This window comes from Phoca vitulina, unplaced genomic scaffold, assembly GCF_004348235.1.
Source record: "Phoca vitulina isolate PV1807 unplaced genomic scaffold, GSC_HSeal_1.0 scaffold1, whole genome shotgun sequence".
NCBI lineage: Eukaryota > Metazoa > Chordata > Mammalia > Carnivora > Phocidae > Phoca > Phoca vitulina.
This window is the reverse complement of record NW_022589704.1, coordinates 60,551,750-60,573,002: the sequence shown is the minus strand read 5'-3', so window position 1 is coordinate 60,573,002 and position 21,253 is coordinate 60,551,750. Positions and strand designations below refer to the sequence as shown.

At 37.7% G+C, this 21,253-nt stretch overlaps 1 protein-coding gene across 1 annotated transcript in view; it reads left to right on the top strand.

Moving 5' to 3' along the window:
- GORASP2 (golgi reassembly stacking protein 2) overlaps positions 1-21,253 on the top strand; it is a 39,014-nt gene that overhangs the window by 8,461 nt on the left and 9,300 nt on the right. Inside the window, exons 2-7 of the mRNA XM_032408326.1 lie at positions 12,310-12,390; positions 13,469-13,672; positions 14,389-14,475; positions 15,641-15,771; positions 18,757-18,889; positions 20,809-20,932. Coding sequence (XP_032264217.1) covers positions 12,310-12,390; positions 13,469-13,672; positions 14,389-14,475; positions 15,641-15,771; positions 18,757-18,889; positions 20,809-20,932 — 760 coding nt within the window. The remainder of the gene's footprint in view (positions 1-12,309; positions 12,391-13,468; positions 13,673-14,388; positions 14,476-15,640; positions 15,772-18,756; positions 18,890-20,808; positions 20,933-21,253) is intronic.

Sequence of the window (21,253 nt, the reverse complement as noted above, 5' to 3'; positions counted from 1 at the left end):
ACTAGCCAGAAATGTGAGTAAGTGTATCTTTGTATATCACCTTATAAAATGCCTACTTTGATGATATCCTGCGTTCTGAAAGTAGCTTCGCAATTTCTTTTCTGTGTTACATTAAGGTGGCAGTTCTGTACTCCTCAGCTGGAAGTATATAAATGACCGATGGAGCTGAGAGAACGTCTTCCCCTGACTCCACCCAAACTTTTCTTCCCTTCTACTGTGCTGTCCCTCTGTCCCCAAGCCAAGATTTAAAAGAGAGAGTGGTTCATATGAAATGACCCAAACCTAGTATAAAGTACTATTGCACTTTTAATCCCAGAAGAAGAGATGGATGCTTCATTGGAAAGCAACCAGTATAGAACAATTAGGTCTGTACACAAAGAAAAATCCATGCTAAATCTGGTAAAACTTTCCAATGATCCAGGATCAGAAAGTGAGAGAAAAGCCAAAAGTTTAATTGCATTTATTACCTGGAGGTTGTTTGGACAAAACAGTTAATGGTATCTCTTAGGGCTATTTTTCAAACTTTATTACAGATCAAAGTAAGAAACTTACTTTCCATTGCAACTGGTGTGTCCTACTACATTTCATGCAAAATAATGACTGTTATTAAGTCATGAGTTTTTTATATTTTATCTATTCTGATGTTTTCTTATTTTGATGTTTGTTCTATAATGACCCACTAAATTAATTTCAGAGCCCTGAAACTCCCTGTAGTAGTTGAATGACAGCACTTTAAGAAGAATTTATATATAGTTGGTGATTCTAAGTCCAGCTTCTAATCATGGATGCTAATTTCTTTTTTTTATGCTAATTTCTTTTTATGTAATGGGGATGGATACCCCTTCACTGTGCAGTTTCTGGCATAGGTTCTCATTTTTTGCTTCTTTTTTTTTTTTTAAAGATTTTATTTATTTATTTGAGAGAGAGAGAATGAGAGACAGAGAGCATGAGAGGGAGGAGGGTCAGAGGGAGAAGCAGACTCCCTGCCGAGCAGGGAGCCCAATGCGGGACTCGATCCTGGGACTCCAGGATCACAACCTGAGCCGAAGGCAGTCGCTTAACCAACTGAGCCACCCAGGCGCCCTCATTTTTTGCTTCTTGAGTAAAAGGTTTTGTCTTGCTTATTGTACCTGTTTTTTCTAGGTTTATGAAGGAAGTATTTCTTTCATGTTGTGATTTTTATATTGGTAAGATAACCTCCAAATTTAAAGTTCAACTCCTGTAAGTGCCAGTAATTGTGTTCATAATTTATTCTACCTGTCCATGTTTTGGTAACATTTATTTTTGTCATTCATTTGTAAGCATAACTACTCTTTAGTATTTTCACCTGCTGTATTATATTTCTTTTTTTTTTTTTTTAAAGATTTTATTTATTTATTTGACAGAGAGAGACACAGCGAGAGAGGGAACACAAGCAGGGGGAGTGGGGGAGGGAGAAGCAGGCTTCCCGCGGAGCAGGGAGCCCGATGCGGGGCTCGATCCCAGGACCCTGGGATCATGACCTGAGCCGAAGGCAGACGCTTAACGACTGAGCCACCCAGGCGCCCCTGTATTATATTTCTTAATTGTTCAAAGTAAACCATGAGGCCTGAGAAGAATTGGAAAAAGTGGAACTTCAGCATGCTTGTTAGAACTCTCAGGGAATGGATTTGTGTAGAGTCAATTTCTTACTTAAAATGGATTATTTACTGCTTTTAGTATCAAGAATGTTATATGCGAGTCTATTTGTAAAATGTATTTCATGCTTCCCATCATCACTGATAGATGCTAAATATATTTTAGCCTCTTCATATCTTAATTGTTGTGATGACATCCATATGCTGTATTATTATATTTGTATTGGAATACAGATCATGTCCTTAGCACCTAGACTGTTGGTGTCCAGTATGGTAGCCTCTAGCCACATATGGCTGTTTAAACTTAGATGTAAATTATTTAAGTTAAATGAAGTTAAAAATTCAGTTCCATGGTCACAAAGCCACATTTCATGTGTGGCTAGTGGCTACTGTATTTGGACAGCACACGTACAGATTTCTATAATTGCAAAAACTTCTAAAAACGGCTTCAAGGCAGAGAACTTTTTTTTAATCTGCATTCCCTACAACAAGACACAATCACAACTTTTTTTTTTTAAGATTTATTTATGAGAAAGAGAGAGAGTGTGCCCATGGGATGGGATGGGGAGAGGGAGAGAGAGAATCTCAAGCAGATTCTACACAGGGCATGGAGCCTGACACAGGGCTTGATCTCACAACCCTGAGATTATGAACTGAGCCGATTCAAGAGCCAAACCTTAACCGACTGAGCCACCCAGGCACCGCACAATTAAACCTTTTTCATAAGTGCATAGTACATACTCACTATGTAGAATTTGGTAAGTGGCTTAACACTGGTGCTTTTTCTTCCTTTTGGTTTTTGATTTTTGAAATTTTTATTCTCATTTTCTGCCAGCTATAATTTTTTGTTAAAATCAAGTGGCAGTAGCATCTCTTTCAGTTCTTTTGGCTATTTTCAGTCTGTTGGTGGCTTGGAAATCAAGTAGCCAAACGATGTAAATGTAAATAGACTATAAAGAGTGGTCCTGAAACTAAGAGCATCCTACTAAAGAATGAATGGGTCAACCAGGAGATTAAAGAAGAATTTAAAAAATTCATGGAAACCAATGAAAATGAAAACACAACTGTTCAAAACCTTTGGGATGCAGCAAAGACAGTCCTAAGAGGGAAGTATATAGCAATACAAGCCTTTCTCAAGAAACAAGAAAGGTCTCAAGTACACAACCTAACCTTCTACCTAAAGGAGCTGGAGAAAGAACAACAAATAAAGCCTAAACGCAGCAGGAGAAGAGAATTGATAAAGATTAGAGCAGAAATCAAGGAAATAAAAACCAAAAGAACAGTAGAACAGATCAATGAAACTAGGAGCTGGTTCTTTGAAAGAGTAAGATTGATAAACCCCTGGCCAGACTTACCAAAAAGAAAAGAGAAAGGACCCAAATAAATAAAAATCGTGAATGAAAGAGGAGAGATCACAACCAACACCAAAGAAATACAATTATAAGAGCATATTATGAGAAACTATATGCCAACAAATTAGGCAATCTGGAAGAAATGGATGCATTCCCAGAGACATATCAACTACCAAAACTGAACCAGGAAGAAATAGAAAACCTGAACAGACCCATAACCAGCAAGGAAATTGAAGCAGTAATCAGAAATCTCACAACAAACAAGAGCGCAGGACCAGATGGCTTCCCAGGGGAGTTCTACCAAATATTTAAAGCAGAACTAATACCTATTCTTCTGAAGCTATTTCAAAAAACAGAAATGGAAGGAAAACTTCCAAACTCTTCCTATGAGGCCAGCATTACCTTGATCCCAAAACCAGACAAAGACCCCACCAAAAAGGAGAATTACAGACCAATATCCCTGATGAACATGGATGCAAAAATTCTCATCAAGATACTAGCCATCGGATCCAACAGTACATTAAAATGATTATTCACAACCAAGTGGGATTTATTCCTGGGCTGCAGGGGTGGTTCGACATCTGCAAATCAATGTGATACACTACATAAATAAAAGAATGATGCAGAAAAAGCATTTGACAAAGGACAGCATCCTTTTTTGACTAAAACTCTTCACAGTGTAGGGATAGAGGGAACATACCTAAATATCATAAAAGCCGTATATGAAAAGCCCACATGAATATCATTTTCAGTGGGGAAAAACAGAACTTTTCCCCTAAGGTTAGGAACAAGGCAGGGATGTCCACTCTCACCACTGCTGTTCAACATAGTACTAGAAGTCCTAGCCTCAGCAATCAGACAACAAAAAGAAATAAAAGGCTTCCAAATCAGCAAAGAAGAAGTCAAACTCTCACTCTTTGCAGATGATATACTCTATGTGGAAAACCCAAAGACTCCACCCCAGAATTGCTAGAACTCATACACGAATTCAGCAAGTGGAGGACATAAAAATCAATGCACAGAAATCAGTTGCATTTCTATACACTAACAATGAGACAGAAGAAAGATAAATTAAGGAGTTGATCCCATTTACAATTGCACCCAAAACCATGTGATATCTAGGAATAAACCTTACCCAAGAGGCAGAGGATCTGTACTTAGAAAACTATAGAACACTCATGAAAGAAATTGAGGAAGACACAAAGAAATGGAAAAATGTTCCATGCTCATGGATTGGAAGAACAAATATTGTTAAAATGTGTGTTACCTAGAGCAATCTACACATTCAGTGCAATCCCTATCAAAATACCATCAACTTTTTTCAGCTGGAAAAAATAATCCTAAAATTTGTATGGAACCAAAAAAGATCCTAATAGCCAAAGGAATGTTGAAAAAGAAAACCAAAACTGGTGGCATCACAATTCTGGACTTCAAGCTCTATTACAAAGCTGTGATCATCAAGACAGTATGGTACTGGCACAAAAACAGACACAGAGATCAATGGAACAGAATAGAGAGCCCAGAAATGTACCCTCAACTCTATGGTCAACTAATCTTTGACAAAGCAGGAAAGAATATCCAATGGAAAAAAGACAGCCCCTTCAACAAATGGTGTTGGGAAAATTGGACAGCCACATGCAGAAGACTGAAACGACCATTTTCTTACACCGTACACAAAAATAGACTTAAAATGGATGAAAGACCTCAGTGTGAGACAGGAATCCATCAAAATCCTAGAGGATAACAGAGGCAGCAACCTCTTCGACCTTGGCTGCAACAACATCTTGCTATCAGGTCTCCAAAAGGCAAGGGTAACAAAGGCAAAAATGAACTATTGGGACTTCATCAAGATAAAAAGCTTTTGCACAGCATAGGAAACAGTCAACAAAACCAAAAGACAACTGACAGAATGGGAGAAGATACTCGCGAATGCCTTAGCAGATAAAGGGCTAGTATCCAATATCTATAAAGAACTTATCAAACTCAACACCCAGAGAACAAATAATCCAATCAAGAAATGGGCAGAAGACATGAAGAGACATTTCTCCAAAGAAGACATCCAAATGGCCGACAGACACATGAAAAAGTGCTCAACATCACTCCTCAGGGAAATGCAAATCAAAACCACAATGAGAGAGGGGCGCCTAGGTGGCTCAGTCATTAAGCATCTGCCTTCGGCTCAGGTCATGATCCCAGGACTCTGCATCGGGCTCCTCCCACTCCATGGGAAGCCTGTTCTCCCCCCCCCCCCCCCCCCCCCCGCTTGTGTTCCCTCTCTCGCTGTGTCTTTCTCTGTCAAAAAACAAAAAAAACAAAAAACACAATGAGATACCACCTCACACGGTCAGAATGACTAAAATTAACAAGTCAGGAAATTTCAAGGGAACCCTCTTACACTGTTGGTAGGAATGCAAGCTGGTGCAGCCACTCTGGAAAACAGTATGGAGGTGCCTCCAAAAGTTGAAAATAGAGCTCCCCTATATCCAGCAATTACACTACTGGGTATCTACCCCAAAGATAGAAATGTAGTGATCTGAAGGGGTACCTGCACCCCAATGTTTATAGCAGCAATGTCCATAGATAGATGAATGGATAAAGAAGATGGACTATTACTCAGCCATCAAGGAAAAAAGATAAAATCTTGCCATTCAGCAATGTGGATGGAACTAGAGGGTATTATGCTAAGCAAAATAAGTCAATCAGAGAAGGAATTATCATATGATCTCACTGATATGTGGAATCTAAGAAACAAAACAGAGGATCATAGGGGAAGAGAGGAAAAAATAAGACAAAACCAGAGAGGGAGACAAACCATTAAGAGACATTGGGGAGGGTATGTGCTATGGTGAGAGCTGTGAAGCGTGCAAGACTGTTGAATCACAGATTGTACCTCTGAAGCAAATAATACATTATATGTTAAAAAAAAAAAAAAGATAGCAGGAGGGGAAGAATGAAGGGGGGGAAATCAGAGGGGGAGACGAACCATGAGAGACTATGGACCCTGAAAAACAAACAGGGTTCTAGAGGGGAGGGAGGTGGGAGGATGGGTTAGCCTGGTGATGGGTATTAAAGAGGGCACATTCTGCATGGAGCACTGGGTGTTATGTGCAAACAGTGAATCACGGAACACTACATCAAAAACTAATGATGTAATGTATGGTGATTAACATAATAATATATATATATTAAAAAAAAGAGACTCTTAAGCATAGGAAACAAACAGGGTTGCTGGAGGGGGGGGTGGGGTAACTGGGTGATGGACTGTAAGGAGGGCATGTGATGTAATGAGCACTGGGTATTATATAAGACTGATGAATCACTGGACTTTATATGTGAAACTAATAATACATTATATGTTAATTGAGTTTAAATTTAAAAAAAAAGAGTGATCCTGAAATACTCTGAAGAAGAATGAGCATTAGAGTAAGTTAATTTGTGGCCTTTGCACTAACTACTCAGAGTTCTTTTAGATTCAGTTGCTGGCTTTCAAACTGTGTTCTTTGTAGGTGAAATATTGGGTATGTTCTTAGGTTGTAATAATTTCATTTCTGCTTTTTGGATAGAGGGAATATATGTTAAAGCTTTTTAAAGTGCATGTAAGTGTACAGCCTGATGAATTTTCACAAACAGCATTCTCTTGTAACCAACATCCATCCCTTTCCAGGCACACTGACTACCGACCAACCCCCGAGTGCATACTGTCCTGATTTCTAACAGCGTAGATTAATTTGACCTGTTCTTAGCTTTATATAAATGGAATCATATGTACTCATTTGTGTCTGGCCTCTTTTGCCCCAATACTGCTTATGAAATGTGTATTGTTGTAAGTCTCTCATTAATATATTTTATGCCATTGAGAGAATATACCAGGATTTATTTATGTATTCTGTTGTTCGTGGGCATTGTGTAGTTTTTAGTTCAGGGCTAGTACAAATAGTGCTGCTGTGAACATTAACTGTGTTGGAGAACATATATGTACCCATGTATTTTTCTTGGGTATACTGAAGAGTGCAGTATTGGGTCAAATATTTCAATATTAACAGATATTGCCAAATAGTTTGCTCATTATATTCTCACCAGCAATAATTGAGGTTTCTGATTGTTCTTTATCATCACTAACACTTAGTATTTTCCATCTTTTTCATTTTGGCCATTCTGGTAGGTGTGTAGTGGTATCACGTTGTGGTTTTAATTTGCATTTTTTTGATGACTGTTGAAGTTGAGCATATTTTCATATTTATTGGCCACATCAGTATCCTTTTTCCTTAGGATCAACTAAAATCTTTCCCCATTTCCCCATTAGATTATGTGTTGGGTTTTTGTTTTTTTTTTTTTTGGTAGCTTCATTGAGATAAGATTTACCTACCATTAAATTCAACCTTTTATTTTATTTTATTTATTTTTTTTTTTTAAAGATTTTATTTATTTATTTGAGACAGAGAGAATGAGAGAGAGAGAGAGAGCACATGAGATGGGGGAGGGTCAGAGGGAGAAGCAGGCTCCCTGCCGAGCAGGGAGCCCGATGCGGGACTCGATCCAGGGACTCCAGGATCATGACCTGAGCCGAAGGCAGTCGCTTAACCAACTGAGCCACCCAGGCGCCCTCAACCTTTTAAAGTATATAGTTCAGTTTTTTTAGTATATTCACAGTTACACAATCATCATCAATAGCTAATTCCAGAACCTTTTTATTACCCCCAGAAAGAAACACTGTACCCATTAGCAGCTATTTCCCATTGCTCCTACCCCTAGCCCTTGGCAACCACTAATCTACTTTCTGTTTCTGTGGATTTCCCTTTTCTGGACATTTCATATAAATGGAATCATACAATCTGTGGTCTTCCTGATTTAGCATAATGTTTTCAAGGTTCATTCATGTTGTAACATGAATACTTCATTCCTTTGTATTGCCAAATATTTCATTCTTTGAGTGTACCACATTTTGTTTATTCATTCATCAGTTAAGGGACATTTGGGTTGTTTCTACTTTCTGGCTCCTATGAATAACGCAACTATGAAATTTGTGTACAGGTTTTTATGTGGACATGCTTTCATTTCTCTTGTTTATATATCTAGGAGTAGAATTGCTGGGTCATACGATAACTCGTTAACATTTGAGGATCTGCCAAACTGTTTTCACAGTGACTGCACCATTTTACATTCCCACCATTAATGTATGAGGGTTTGTTTCCAACCCTTGTTGTTGTCTTTATTTTAGCCAACCTTGTGGATGTGAAGTCCTATCTCATTGTGGTTTTACTGTCTCTTTCTTAATGATTTGCAGTAGTTCTAAATCTGTTCTGAATACAGTTCCTTTGTTGGATGTGTGTTTTATCTTTTCAGTGTCTTAATTGTGTCTTTTGATGAGAAGTTTGTAATTTTAGTATAGTTTATAAATTTTTTTAGTTTATGGTTAGTGCTTTTTGTATCCAGTTTAAGAAGTCTTTTCATATTTGAAAATCTCAAAGATACTCTCTTATGTATTTCTCTAAAGGCTCTGTCATTTTACCTTTATGGTTTTATTTTTTTTATTGTTCTTTTTTGTTTTATTATTTGATCTTCAAATCTGTTCATCTGGAATTGATTTTTAAGAGACACATTTTAAAAGATGGTTTCTCTCCTCTTGCTAGTTAACATTTTATGTCTTTTTCTTTCCTTTTTTTTTTTTAAAGGGATGAAAGACAATACATGGTTAGAAGAATAATGTGGGTCCAGGAATTCGTTGGTTATAAAGATTTGCCCTCAGGTGGTGATTACGGAGTTAGGAAGAGGAGTTTAAGATTTGTAGGACTCCTGGGGTGCCTGCCTGGTTCAGTCAAAAGAGTATGCGACTCTTGATCTTGGGATCCTGAGTTCCAGCCCCATGTTGGTGTAGAGATTACTTAAATAAATAAACTTAAAAAAAAAAGATTTCTTCCAAGCATCAAACATGCCAGGTACACCATAAAAAAAAAAAAAAAAAAAAAAAGATTTGTAACACTCCTATCATATGTCAGAGTCTTATTAGCTCGGTGTTTTAAAATGTCAGCTCAGCGTTTCATGATCTCATTTAATCTCTGTGGTATTCTTGTAAAGTAGATGACGTTATCCTTTACTTGAAAATGAAAAATCTGAGGCCCAGAAAGATAAATATACTTTCCCACGCTCACACAGCTAATAAGTAGGTAAAATCATGCCTCAAAACCAGAGTTTGAGGCTCTGGAATTCTATTATCTTTTCATTGTGCATTTTTTCAAAATCTTGTAAAATCTTAACTATTAAACTTTCCAATTTAACCTGTTCATCTTAAATTGCTGTAATATTTGGCCCAATAATAAATGCTAAATGACCAGGTAGGTAGGTAGGTAGGTAGATGGGTTTTTTTTTTTTTTAATTTAAGGTGGTTTGAAGGAAGCTGACAATGAATCAACAATTGAAAGATATTAGATATTAGAGTGGACAGAAAGAATTGAAGTAATAATATGATGCTTGAAAGATTGGGTGCCTAAGAGATTCTTAGTCAGTGGATATTATTGCCAGAGAAACTTACCTGTGTGGATGTTTAATTTGCTGTGTTGTAGATACTATTTTCCATGCTATGAAATGTAGGAAGTTTCCTTTAAGTATATTAGGGTCAAAGAGAACATTTTCTGGGGCCCCCTCTGCTGGCTTTCTATTGGTAATTAAGATACATAGTTGCCAGAATAATGCTGGTACAAATGATGTAAATAATTTAGGAAAGAAATTAATTTCAAGGTCCATTAGAGGAGATCCATGTTTGTAGCAAATGCAAATAGAAAAACAAAGTTAGAGAAAGGATTATTTAAGCTTATTATTTTTAGAATTCATATTTGGCTATTGAATCTCTTTTGACTTATGGGGAAGAATACTTCTAGTGGTATTGGAAACTTTCCATTTTAAACCAATAGTGGTAAAACTTTATACGCGGAGGGTGGCATGATAAGCATCAGTGTGTGGGATCAACTTTCTCAGTTGGTGGTAACATTACAAAAGTACTATCTTTGGCTCTTTTTAACTAAAAGATAAACTTTTGGCAGCCTCAGTGGAAAATTCTGAAACTGATCAAATGGACTGGTTGGTTTCTAGAAAAAATGGTCATTTGGAAATATTCAGAGAATTAGATGATTAGATAAGGACCTTACTAAATGAGAAACTCTACCGTGAGGGGGCTCCATGGATCTATGGTAATTATCCTCTTTTCATACCCAAGGCATTTCACACCTACTTGCTAGGCACCTAATAGGCATTTCAAACCCCAGCTAGCAGTGACTTGACCTCACTTTTCTTCTCATAATAGCCCCAGCCAGCCACCGTTTCCCTTTCAGAGTTGCCTTTTGAGGAGAAATCTGCCTGCCACTTTGAGTTCTAGACGTTTTGCTTGGTAATACGTAGAATATAAAATATCCCCCATTTAAGAAAACTGAATATAAAGAAACTAAACAAGCATGTGCTGATTATTTTCATTAGAGCTAAATAATAAATCCCTTTGATATTTAACTTAATTTACAAAAGTGATGTAGTCCCAAATTTGCAGGAAAATTTATGTAAAGCAAGATTAAACAGTTTTAGTAAGTTAAGCATTGAACCATCTTTATGATGGACAACTATTTCTTACTGTAACAAATGAAGAAGACCTAGTTTTGCTTCTTTAGAAGCAATGATAGTGTAATTTGGTTTTAAATAAATAAAAGGTAGCCTTAGTCCAAGAAATAATGAATGTATTATTATTCCAAGCTTAAGTATCATTAGTCCAAAAAGTTTGGTATTAGAAGGACAGATTCTGGGAACAGTATGGGTTTCATTTTGAAAGCATTAAAATGATTTGTTACTGTGTAGATAGCTACAGATTTATGTATGGATGAATGTGTATATCATTTGTGTAACTTCAGAACTGACTCTTAGAACTGTTAGGACTGTTATAGATCATCAGCCTGCAAATATCAAGGCAAACCTGGTTTTCATAGGATAGTTTTGACAGTATAAAATAATATCGGTCAGAACAAAAAGTCCTTAAAACATGAAAATATTTCAGAGAAAATGCAAAGTGTATTGTATAAACTTTTTGCTGTTCTGTTCTGTCATATTATTACTCTTAATAGCTCCTAATATTTTTATTACTGTAAATTTAGAAAATTTAATAGTTAATTTTAGTCCATTTCAAATTTGGGATGCTAAACATTTGAGTTGTTGAGAATCTAAGTAATCTTAGTCTTCCATTTAAAGTCCCCTCTAAGTCTGGCTCCATGCTTTCTTTCCAGCCTTCTTGCTGGACTAATAGATGTAAGATACACTTCCGAGTTTAACCTCTACCATGAGCCAGCAGGACCACAGGCAAGTCATGGGATGGTTTCTTCACCTGTAAATAAAAGAACTACACAAAATCTGTGGTTTTAGCACTTTATTTGGAGAAACCCTTTGAGAATCTAATGAAAGCTGTCGATCTTTATACCCAGAAAACTGCTGATTCATACAAAATGTTGCATGTAATTTCAGGAGCTGCAGTGTTCCCCAGAAGCCATCCACACAGACTTCAGTTTAAAGATCCCCTGGATTGTAGGTTTTCTGATTTTTAAAATCTGTAATTCTGTATTTCTATCCCACACCATCCTCTTGTCTAGCTATACTGTATTAACCTCATGTTTTCAGACTCCTGGATTTTTACTCATTATTTCAACTTTCAGATGTCCTTTCTTATCCCCTTATCCATCCTCACCTTTAAAACCCTCGACTTAAAACACAGTTCAGATGTCTTTTTTTTTTTTCTGTGAAGCTTCTTCAGTCAGAATTAATTTTCTCCTTAGAACTTTGTACCTCCATTATAGCCCTTAAACTCGTTGGTCTTGTATTACAGTTTATTAGAGGGCTGTGTGTCCTCTGTCTTCCCTTCCTCTTCTTATCTTGTCCTTAATAGATTATGAATATCTTGACATCAGCAGCTATGTTCCTATTAGTTTTGTAATTGAATGGTGCCTTACTAGTAGTAGTAGTGGAATAAATGCTTGCTAAATTAATTTGAATTTTTCACTCAGTTGTGATGACTGTCTGTTATGTCATGTGCTATATCCTGGGAAGGTTGCCCCTGCCCCCCAAAAGTAGGTGGTGTGAAATAGAACCATAGAGGACCTCCTATATTGGATGAATTTAAAGAATGGGTAGAATTTAGGGAGGTGCAAGGGCATTATCTGGGAGAGATGAAGAGAAATGAGAGAACTCGTGTGTTTTACCTATATTTCCTTATCAGTGAAATTAATCTATTTTTGCTGAAAATAGGTATTAAAATTTGGCTTACAATTATTAATTAAGCTTTGTATTTTACATTTTTGGCACTTTTGTTTTCACAGGTACAAGAAAATTCCCCAGGACATAGAGCTGGACTGGAGCCATTCTTTGATTTTATTGTTTCTATTAATGGTTCGAGATTAGTAAGTTAAACTTTTTGTAGTTTCAACTATAATATTTTGTAATCTTTTAAAAATGGAATTTTTCAGATTATCTGGGGTGGATATTTATTAGTTATAAACATTATATGGCATATGATACCAGTTTATAAAAACTATGTAAGGAAACATGAAAATGTCAAATATAGAATACTATACCTCACCCTTCAGTGATTATCTTAGGAGAATGAAATAGCTCCTAATATTTTTATTAGGAGACTTTCTATATGTTGAATATTTAGTTTTTTTTTAAGTAGAAATAAGATGAAAAAGTTTGCCTTTTCAGTGATTTCAGACCTTTGTATGCTTGGATTAGTAAAGGCTCCTCAAATAACATATCAGTTTGCTTGGAGCTTAATTTCATGATATATAAATAATGCTTTTAGAACCAAATAGGTATGTTCCAAAAGTACAGACTTAAAACCACCTTTTATAAGTTGCTTCAGTTTACTTGTAGTAAAGTCTTGAAGGAAAAGAATTATAATTTCAGCAAAGGAAATTCTTATGACAGTGGCTACTTGGTTTTGTTTTGTTTTTTTTACAGCAGTTTTAAGTCTTCATTATTTATCAGCATCTCCTGCATAATGGCCTTTATTCATTTATGTAATGAAATTTTTAATGTGCTACTTCCATTTTTCTTTCCTGCCAGTTCCTAATAAATAAATAAGGTGTATATTTAGGAATGCTGTCCAAAATTAAACCACAACTTCAGCAGATGTTTTAGATTTTAAAATCAAAGTCATACCAACTCTCTTAGTAATATGACTTCTTGTGGAGTATTTTGGTTTTTTAGCACTAAAGCCCTAGATCACTTCAAATGTTGGGTTGCAAAATCCATAATCCATAGTCAGCTATTAGAAAAAGTCTGAAGTTGGTAACATAGGAGTTGTTCCTAATTTTCGACATTCTTCAAGGAACATTTGAATGTCAATGGCAGCTTTACCTGTTGGATGTTTTATTTATGTTGATTATTAATATTACTCCCATAGGGCCATAGGATGCTTAAGCTAATTAACATTAATTTTTTTATTTATTAAGAAAAATTATTTCTATGTGTTCACAGAATAAAGACAATGACACTCTTAAGGATCTACTGAAAGCAAATGTTGAAAAGCCTGTAAAAATGCTGATCTACAGTAGTAAAACACTGGAGCTGCGAGAGACGTCTGTCACACCCAGCAACATGTGGGGTGGCCAGGGCTTGCTGGGAGTGAGCATTCGTTTCTGCAGCTTTGATGGGGCAAATGAAAATGTTTGGCATGTATTGGTAGGTATTAACCGTGAGCTGTTACTTATAGTTTACGAAACGAAGTAGAAGTGTGCTGTCTTCATCTAAGTTGGATTGTAGAGGTATTATTATTATTATTAGGCTATTTTTGGTTTCTGAAAATTAGAATTCATTGCTATGGGTTAACAGATTTTAAAAATTTAGGAAGAGAAGCAAATATAGATGCCTAAGAACTATTTTTCTAGTGATTCGTTCATTAGAAGGAGAAATGTCAAAGCAGATAGCTACAGATAGCTAAAATAATATTTTAAATTTTTATTAAGTATGTGATTTTTATGTTTGTGATTTAGATATATATTTTCCATAGTTTCTGATATCTGACATGTCTAACAAGATAGAAATACAAGGGTTTTATGGGGTACCTGGGTGGCTCAGTCAGTTAAGCGCCTGCCTTCGGCTCAGGTCATGATCCTGGAGTCCCAAGATCGAGCCCCGCATCGGGCTCCCTGCTCAGTGGAGAGTCTGCTTCTCCCTCTGCCTCTGCCCCTCACTGCTCAAGTCTGCTGCTCCCTTTGCTCCTCACCCTGCTTGTGCTCTCTCAAATGAACAAAAGAAAATCTTTAAAAAAAGAAAGAAAGAAAGGAAAAGAAGTACAAGGGTTTTTTTAAATCACTAAAATTAAGGACTGTGAACTGTAAATTTGGAAGATTATTTTATATACATTAATTTTGGGGTGTGTTTTTGTGTTATTCTAGGAAGTAGAATCAAATTCTCCTGCGGCACTGGCAGGTCTTAGACCTCACAGTGATTATATCATTGGAGCAGACACAGTCATGAATGAGGTAATTGGTGTGTTTATTAATAATGAAAGTTTTATAACATTTTCTCATTAATGTATAGGTTCAGAAGTATATTTACATTTCACATTTAGAGTTGAAATTTAGGTCTTTGCTAATCAAGATAACTTATACATCAGGGTGTAAACAGAACACATGGGAGGAGGTGTCTTATAAGGTATAGCTGTAAGGAAAAATACATACCGTGTGGCAATTGCACAGATTTTTTGTATGATACACAGAAATCTCTTAACAGGAGCACCTGGGTGGCCCAGTCAGTCGAGCGTCTAGCTCTTGATTTTGGCTCAGGTCATGATCTTGGAATCATGGGATGGAGCCCCGAGTGGGGCTCTGTGCTCAGTGGGGAGTCTGCTTGAAGATTCTCTCCCTCTCCTCCTCCTCCCACTCTTGTGTGTACACTCTCTCTCTCAAATAAATAAATCTTTAAAAATAAACCAATCTCTTAACATACCTCAAGACTAAGGCAGATGCTCATTTTGGTTATTGATTTCATTTTCTCTACCCCTTTTTAAGGGAACAAAATTGGCTTAGCTATATTAGATCCTTTGCCTTGTCTGTTAGCTAGTGGAAGTATATATTGCTAAATCGAAAATGAGAGAAAAATAAGAGGCCCAGATAACCAGGTCTTAATAATGAAGAGTAGGGGCACCTGGGTGGCTCAGTCAGTTGAAGATCCAAGTCTTGATTTTGGTTCAGGTCATGATCTCAAGGTCGTGAGATCGAGCCCTGTATCAGTCTCCATGGGGAGTCTGCTTGAGATTCTCTCCCTCCCCCTCCCTCTGCCAATCCCACCCCATGTGCACGCTGGCTCGTGCTCTCTCTCAAATGAAGAAATAAATGTTTAAAAGAAGATAATGAAGAGTAAAAGCAGAATATATAGAATTTGGGTGTAGAAGAGTTTTATTAAAATTGCTGACTAGGTCTTAGGGAACTGGAGATAAGGCATTGCACATAGGAGATAGGTAAAATATTTGAAATCTTGTTTGGAATATTGGTTTTAAGGAATGAGTTTTATGTCTAGCAGCAGGGCCTACAATCTGTACTTTTTATAAAAAGTTTTCCAGATGATTCTGATATTAGCCAGGTTTGAGACCCACTGTTCTAAAGTTTAGTAACATAAAAATGTTTTTCTCCTGTGATGCTTTTGCAGTCTGAAGATCTGTTCAGCCTTATTGAAACACATGAAGCAAAACCATTGAAACTTTATGTGTATAATACAGACACTGATAACTGCCGAGAAGTGATTATTACACCAAATTCTGCATGGGGTGGAGAAGGCAGGTAAGGTCATTGTTCAGACTAAGTTATGATTGCTTAAGCTTACCAGTAAATATTGTAAACATCATTGCTTTTATTTTGAAACAAGTTACTAGTTTATTATAAGTCTTCTGTTGAGAAAAGGAAAGAGCTAACCTAGAATACTGAAACCAGTAATCCATTTTTTTAAAGCACATATTTAGGTAGTGTGGTATAGACCTACGGTCCTTTTCTTTACTGATCTAAGAGCAAACAGTCTTGTTTCATTTTGTTATTTTAATAAAATAGTTTCAGTTTTATTTTCCCGGTTCCCTTCCCCAACAGTGGGACAATACAAGTGTAACTTTCTCTAGCTGTTGGGGAAATTTCTTAGCATTTTGTGAAAACTCTTGGCTTTCAAAAATGGACAGATTGATTTCAACCAAAAATTAGACAAAATTGCAACAAAAATAAAAAGCAACTTAGAGGGATGCCTAGGTGAGTCAGTCGGTTAAGCATCTGCCTTTGGCTCAGGTCATGGTCCTGGGGTCCTGGGATCTAGTCCCGCATGAGGTTCCTTGCTCAGTGGGGAGCCTGCTTCTCCCTCTGCCTGCCCCTCCCCCTGCTTGTGCTCTCTTTCTCTCTGACAAATAAATAAAATCTTTAAAAAAAAAAAAAAAAAAGGCAACTTAGAAGGATTATCAAGCCAAGCAGAGAAGCAAACTGTAGAAAATCAGTTTTCCAGGACCGTTCATCAAGTCAGTTCCCTAATTTCAAAAAGCCAAAGCAAAGCATGCAGACTTAACTTTGCTTTTTTAAAAGGTCTTTCAGCTTTTGTTTAAATTGTACAAGTTTTTCATTATTTTGAAAGCCTTATTTAATTGAGGAATTCTTGAGCATAAGCCATAATTATAGGAAAGCCTAAGGTTTGGAAACTTTTCTAAATATTTTGTAAAAGTTCCAGCATTTGTTGGGAAGAGGATGACTTAGTTGAGGCAGGCAGAGAAAGACCCTGTTTGTTCATAATATCTTTCCCCACACTGACTGAGATTCTGTAGCTGACTATATGTTGCAACCAGAATGCTAACTTGTTGCAATTTGAGAAAATAGATAGAGATATCATCTTAAGAATCTGGACTGTCTAGAGGGGAGAGGGGTGGGGGGATGGGTTAGCCTGGTGATGGGTATTAAAGAGGGCACTTACTGCATGGAGCACTGGGTGTTACACGCAATCATGGAACACTAATCAAAAACTAATGATGTAATGTATGGTGATTAATGTAACAATTAAAAAAAAAGAATCTGGACTGTCTGGGGCAATTCTTGATCAAGTTACTGTCCATTGTCCAGGTTTGTAAACACACAGAAATATGATCTTCTCAAGGCATTCAGAATTGACTCACTTCCGAGGGACTGCCTCATATAAACTAAATTTGTAGAGAAACTACTGTATTTATTAGAATGGCAAATTTTTAGTTTATAATAGAAACATTTCCCCTCTCCAGTTAGAAGATAACTCAGGTCAGATTAGCATCACAAGAGTACTTGGTAAAGACAGAATCAAAGTGCAAGGAAGAGATTCTGCTGATGGTGAAGTCCAACTGCAAAGAACATCTCTAATTCTAATAAGAACATTGTTTTAAAATGCCTACTTCTGAAAGGCTATCATTGATCAATTTAAATTATTTTATCTTTCTTCCTCTCCATCTGAGATCTAGTTCAGTGAGGATTGCAGATTTGATGGTAGAAGGGACGAAAAGTGAGCCAAGGAATAAGTAATTTTGTAATATGAAGCATCAGTGTAAAATCAGATTTGGATTAGGAAGAGCTGGAGTTGGCCACTGCTTGCTCTCCCAGCTTTTGGTGGTGGTAGTATCCACAGAAATAACAGATGCCTTGGCAGGAGAGAGGCATAGAGATAACTGTGTGTGGCCTTCTCAGAAAGTATCAAATAGTTTGGGAGATAAAAGCAATCATGATGGAAACCTAAAGTGGAATCTGATTGTGAAGGGCCTTACCATGGTCGGAAATTTGGAAACACCTCGGGCAGTGAGACTCTGAAACACTGTACCCGTGGTGGTGGTGTTGGGTGGGGTCATTGGTTCCAAACAGTAGAAACCAACTGTTGCTGTCATAAGCAAACATGGATTTATTGCTGTGGAGTTGCTCCTATAATCAGAGAAACAGCTAAAGAATCAGACATGGGAAGAGACAGGACTCAACACTGCTAGGGAGTTAGGGAGGAAGGAAATTAGCAGTTTTCATTAGGGTTCTACTGAAGGGATCAAGCCATTTCTGTTTTTTCTGTCACTCCCAAGATTTGCAGCCATGGGCAAGAGAGGTGGATTGGCCTCTTTGGGTTATGAACCATTCATTTCTTGGTTTGGACAAGGCCCCCCCGATGGACAGTCCTACCAGCACTGCACACAACATAGAGAAGTAATTCTCCAAAGGGAGAAAGGGAAAAGGAATATTGGGAGGCCAGCAGACTATGAAAAGAAGCAGTGTGATTATGTCTTATTAAAAACATGCCTCTGGTGGCAGTGGGAGGATGAAGTAGAAGGAATCTGGATGAATTTGGATTGATTTGTGTCAGGTTCTGAAATAGAACTAGGGGCTGTGTAAATGACATCATCGTACAGAAGTACTTAAAGCTCTTCAGTGAAAAGGCTGTATGTCGTTCGTTCAGCAAATAATTATTAAGTGTCTGCCATGTGCCAGGAACTGTTACGGCAGTAAACAAAGTGAGGTCTCTGCCCTCAAGGACCTTAACATTTTATTGGGGGAGACAGAAAATAAATAAATGTGCAGTGTGTTAGATGATGATAAATGCTTGAAGAAAATAAAGGAGAGTAAGGGTAGTGTCTGTGGTGGAGGGACAGACACTGTTTTATAAAGAGTGGTCAGAAGAGTCCTCTGATACGATGACATTATTTAAAAGAATGGAAATTGGTTTTGTATTTCAAAACCTCGGAGAAATGCAAGCTGTGATTGATAACAATAAATTTAAGAAAAAAAATATTTTCATAGCCTAGGATGTGGCATTGGATACGGTTATTTGCATCGAATACCAACACGCCCGTTTGAAGAAGGGAAGAAAATTTCTCTTCCAGGACAGATGACTGGTACACCTATTACTCCTCTTAAAGATGGGTTTACAGAGGTAAGATAACTTTACTACCAATGACATCACACAGTTTCCAGTAAAACAAATCAAGTGTCCATGTGTGTGGTGGTAGCACTCATGGAGATGGGGCAGGTGAGGAGTTAAGTGCTCCTTAACCATGTTGAATTTGAAGTTCCTCTAGGATATCCAGATGGGTAGCCTGTGGATCTGGATTTCAGGAACAAGGACAAGGCTAGAGACACAGATTTGGGAATCATCAGCAAAGGGAGGGTAATTTAACCCAATGAACAGTGATAAAAATTGTCAAGGGATTGGGCCCGGGTGGGTCAGAGGACTGAGGCTGGAATCTTGAACATTCCTAATATTTAAATGGATGGGCAGAAAGGGGATCCAGCAAAGGGAGCTTGGAAGAAGTCCTAAGGGAGGACAGAGCTTCAAGAAAAAAAAGGCATGTCGACTTTGTGAGGTATTGAGAGAAGTCAGGTGAGAGGAGTGAAAAACACATGTCCTGGACGAGAGCCTTTCAGAGACTGGCGGGGTGCACGTATCCGATCACAGGGGACAGAGGGCAGACAGTTGGTGATAAGGTGATGATGAGAGCTGGTGCTGACTATTTCAAGAAACTTAACTGGGAAAGCAGAACAAGATGCTGTGTGGGGACTCTTATAGGATCAAAGTGAGGCTTTTTAAAGAATAAGATATTTGCACAGGCTTATAGGCTTTTAAAATGTTTTCTCTGCAAGCCTCACAGGACAGTTAACTCTTGTCTGCGTGAATAAGTAAAAACCAAACATCCAGAAGAAAAATGCTACCATTGCAAGAAAGGTCTGCCACCACTATCATTTTATGGTACACAGTTTGGCCATCCCCAATTCTAGAGAAAGTGAAGAGGAGCTAGAGAAGTGGAGCCTTTCCTCACTGCTCACCGCTGCCATTGGCCGATGGCCAGAGCCCATGTCTTTCCGTGTTTAGAGCCCTACCGCCGTGTCTGCTGCTCCTCATCAGTGGTCTCTGCCCGAGTTAAGCCTCTGTGGGCAGTCTGAGAAGACCAGGGGGTGAAATGGCAGCTAAGGAAAAGGGCCAGAATGCAAGTAGTGTTGGAATGTGCCACAGGGCACTGGAGCTGGCAGAAGTTGGAGTATCCAGAGGTGAAACCACACATAGAATCCATGTAGACTGACTTATCCCTCCGCCACCCCGGAAGGTAGAGGTCTGGCTGCCATGTTCAGTCATTGATGAGAAAAGATAAGATGGACTCACGAGGTTAGACATCTTGAGAAACTTCCAAGACTTTATCATGGTATTAAGACTTTGAGCTGATTTCTCCTATGAACAATGAAAGTTAGAAACTGGCTGAGAAATCAAAGAAGAGGAAAGGTGGAGTAAAATGATTTGGGGACAGCTACGAAGGAGGAAAGAGTAGAATCTCCTCCTAGAACAGTGTGTGTAATGGGGGAGATGCCACGTGTCAAGAGACTGGAAGTGACAGGGTGGGGAGATGTTTAGTGCTTGGTCCTTGACATGTAACAAAAATAGGAAGAGTGTCTGAAGGCGGAAGTGCCAGGTGAAAACTTCTGACAGCTAGTATGATCAAATAAGGTACCTGTTAAGAAATAAAACAAATGAGCAAACAAAAAAAAAGAAAGAGGCAATCCCAGAAACAGACTCTTAACTATAGAGAACAAACAGATGGTCACCAGAGGGGAGGTGAGTGGGGGGATGGGTGAAATAGGTGATGGGGATTAAGGAGGGCACTCGTGATGAACACTAGGTGATGTATGGAAGTTTTAAATCACTATTTTTTTCAACGGAAACTAATATTACACTATGTTAACTAACTGGAATTTAAATAAAAACGTTTTTTAAAAAAAGGTATCTGTAGGGCCAGTGAGAGACAATATCTGTATGTTCTTTCAAGTAAACTTGAGTATTTTCTTTCCTTCTTTTTTTGGCAGGTCCAGCTGTCCTCAGTTAATCCCCCATCTTTGTCACCACCAGGAACTACAGAAATTGAACAGGGTCTGTCTGGACTTTCTATTAGCTCAACTCCACCAGCTGTCAGTAATGTTCTCAGTACAGGTGTGCAGAAAAATCTATTCTCTTTTCAACCTACTTTGTTTTACATGATACTCTTTTCTGTCTCAAGCTATAAAAGTTTAAAAAGTAATGCTGGTGTACTTTGAAAACTATAAATATGCTTTGCATTTAAACCTCTTCTCGGTGTATTTTAGAGTCCGGGCTTCTCTTAGCTTGGACAAGTTGTAGAGTCAGGACTGTACCTTTAAATTCTGTTCAGTTGCTCTATTTACTCAATGAATGTTTGCGGTATCCCCTAGGTAGTAAACACTGGAGATACAAAATTGAGCAAGACACCGTTCTCTTTCTGGGGGTTCAGTCTTG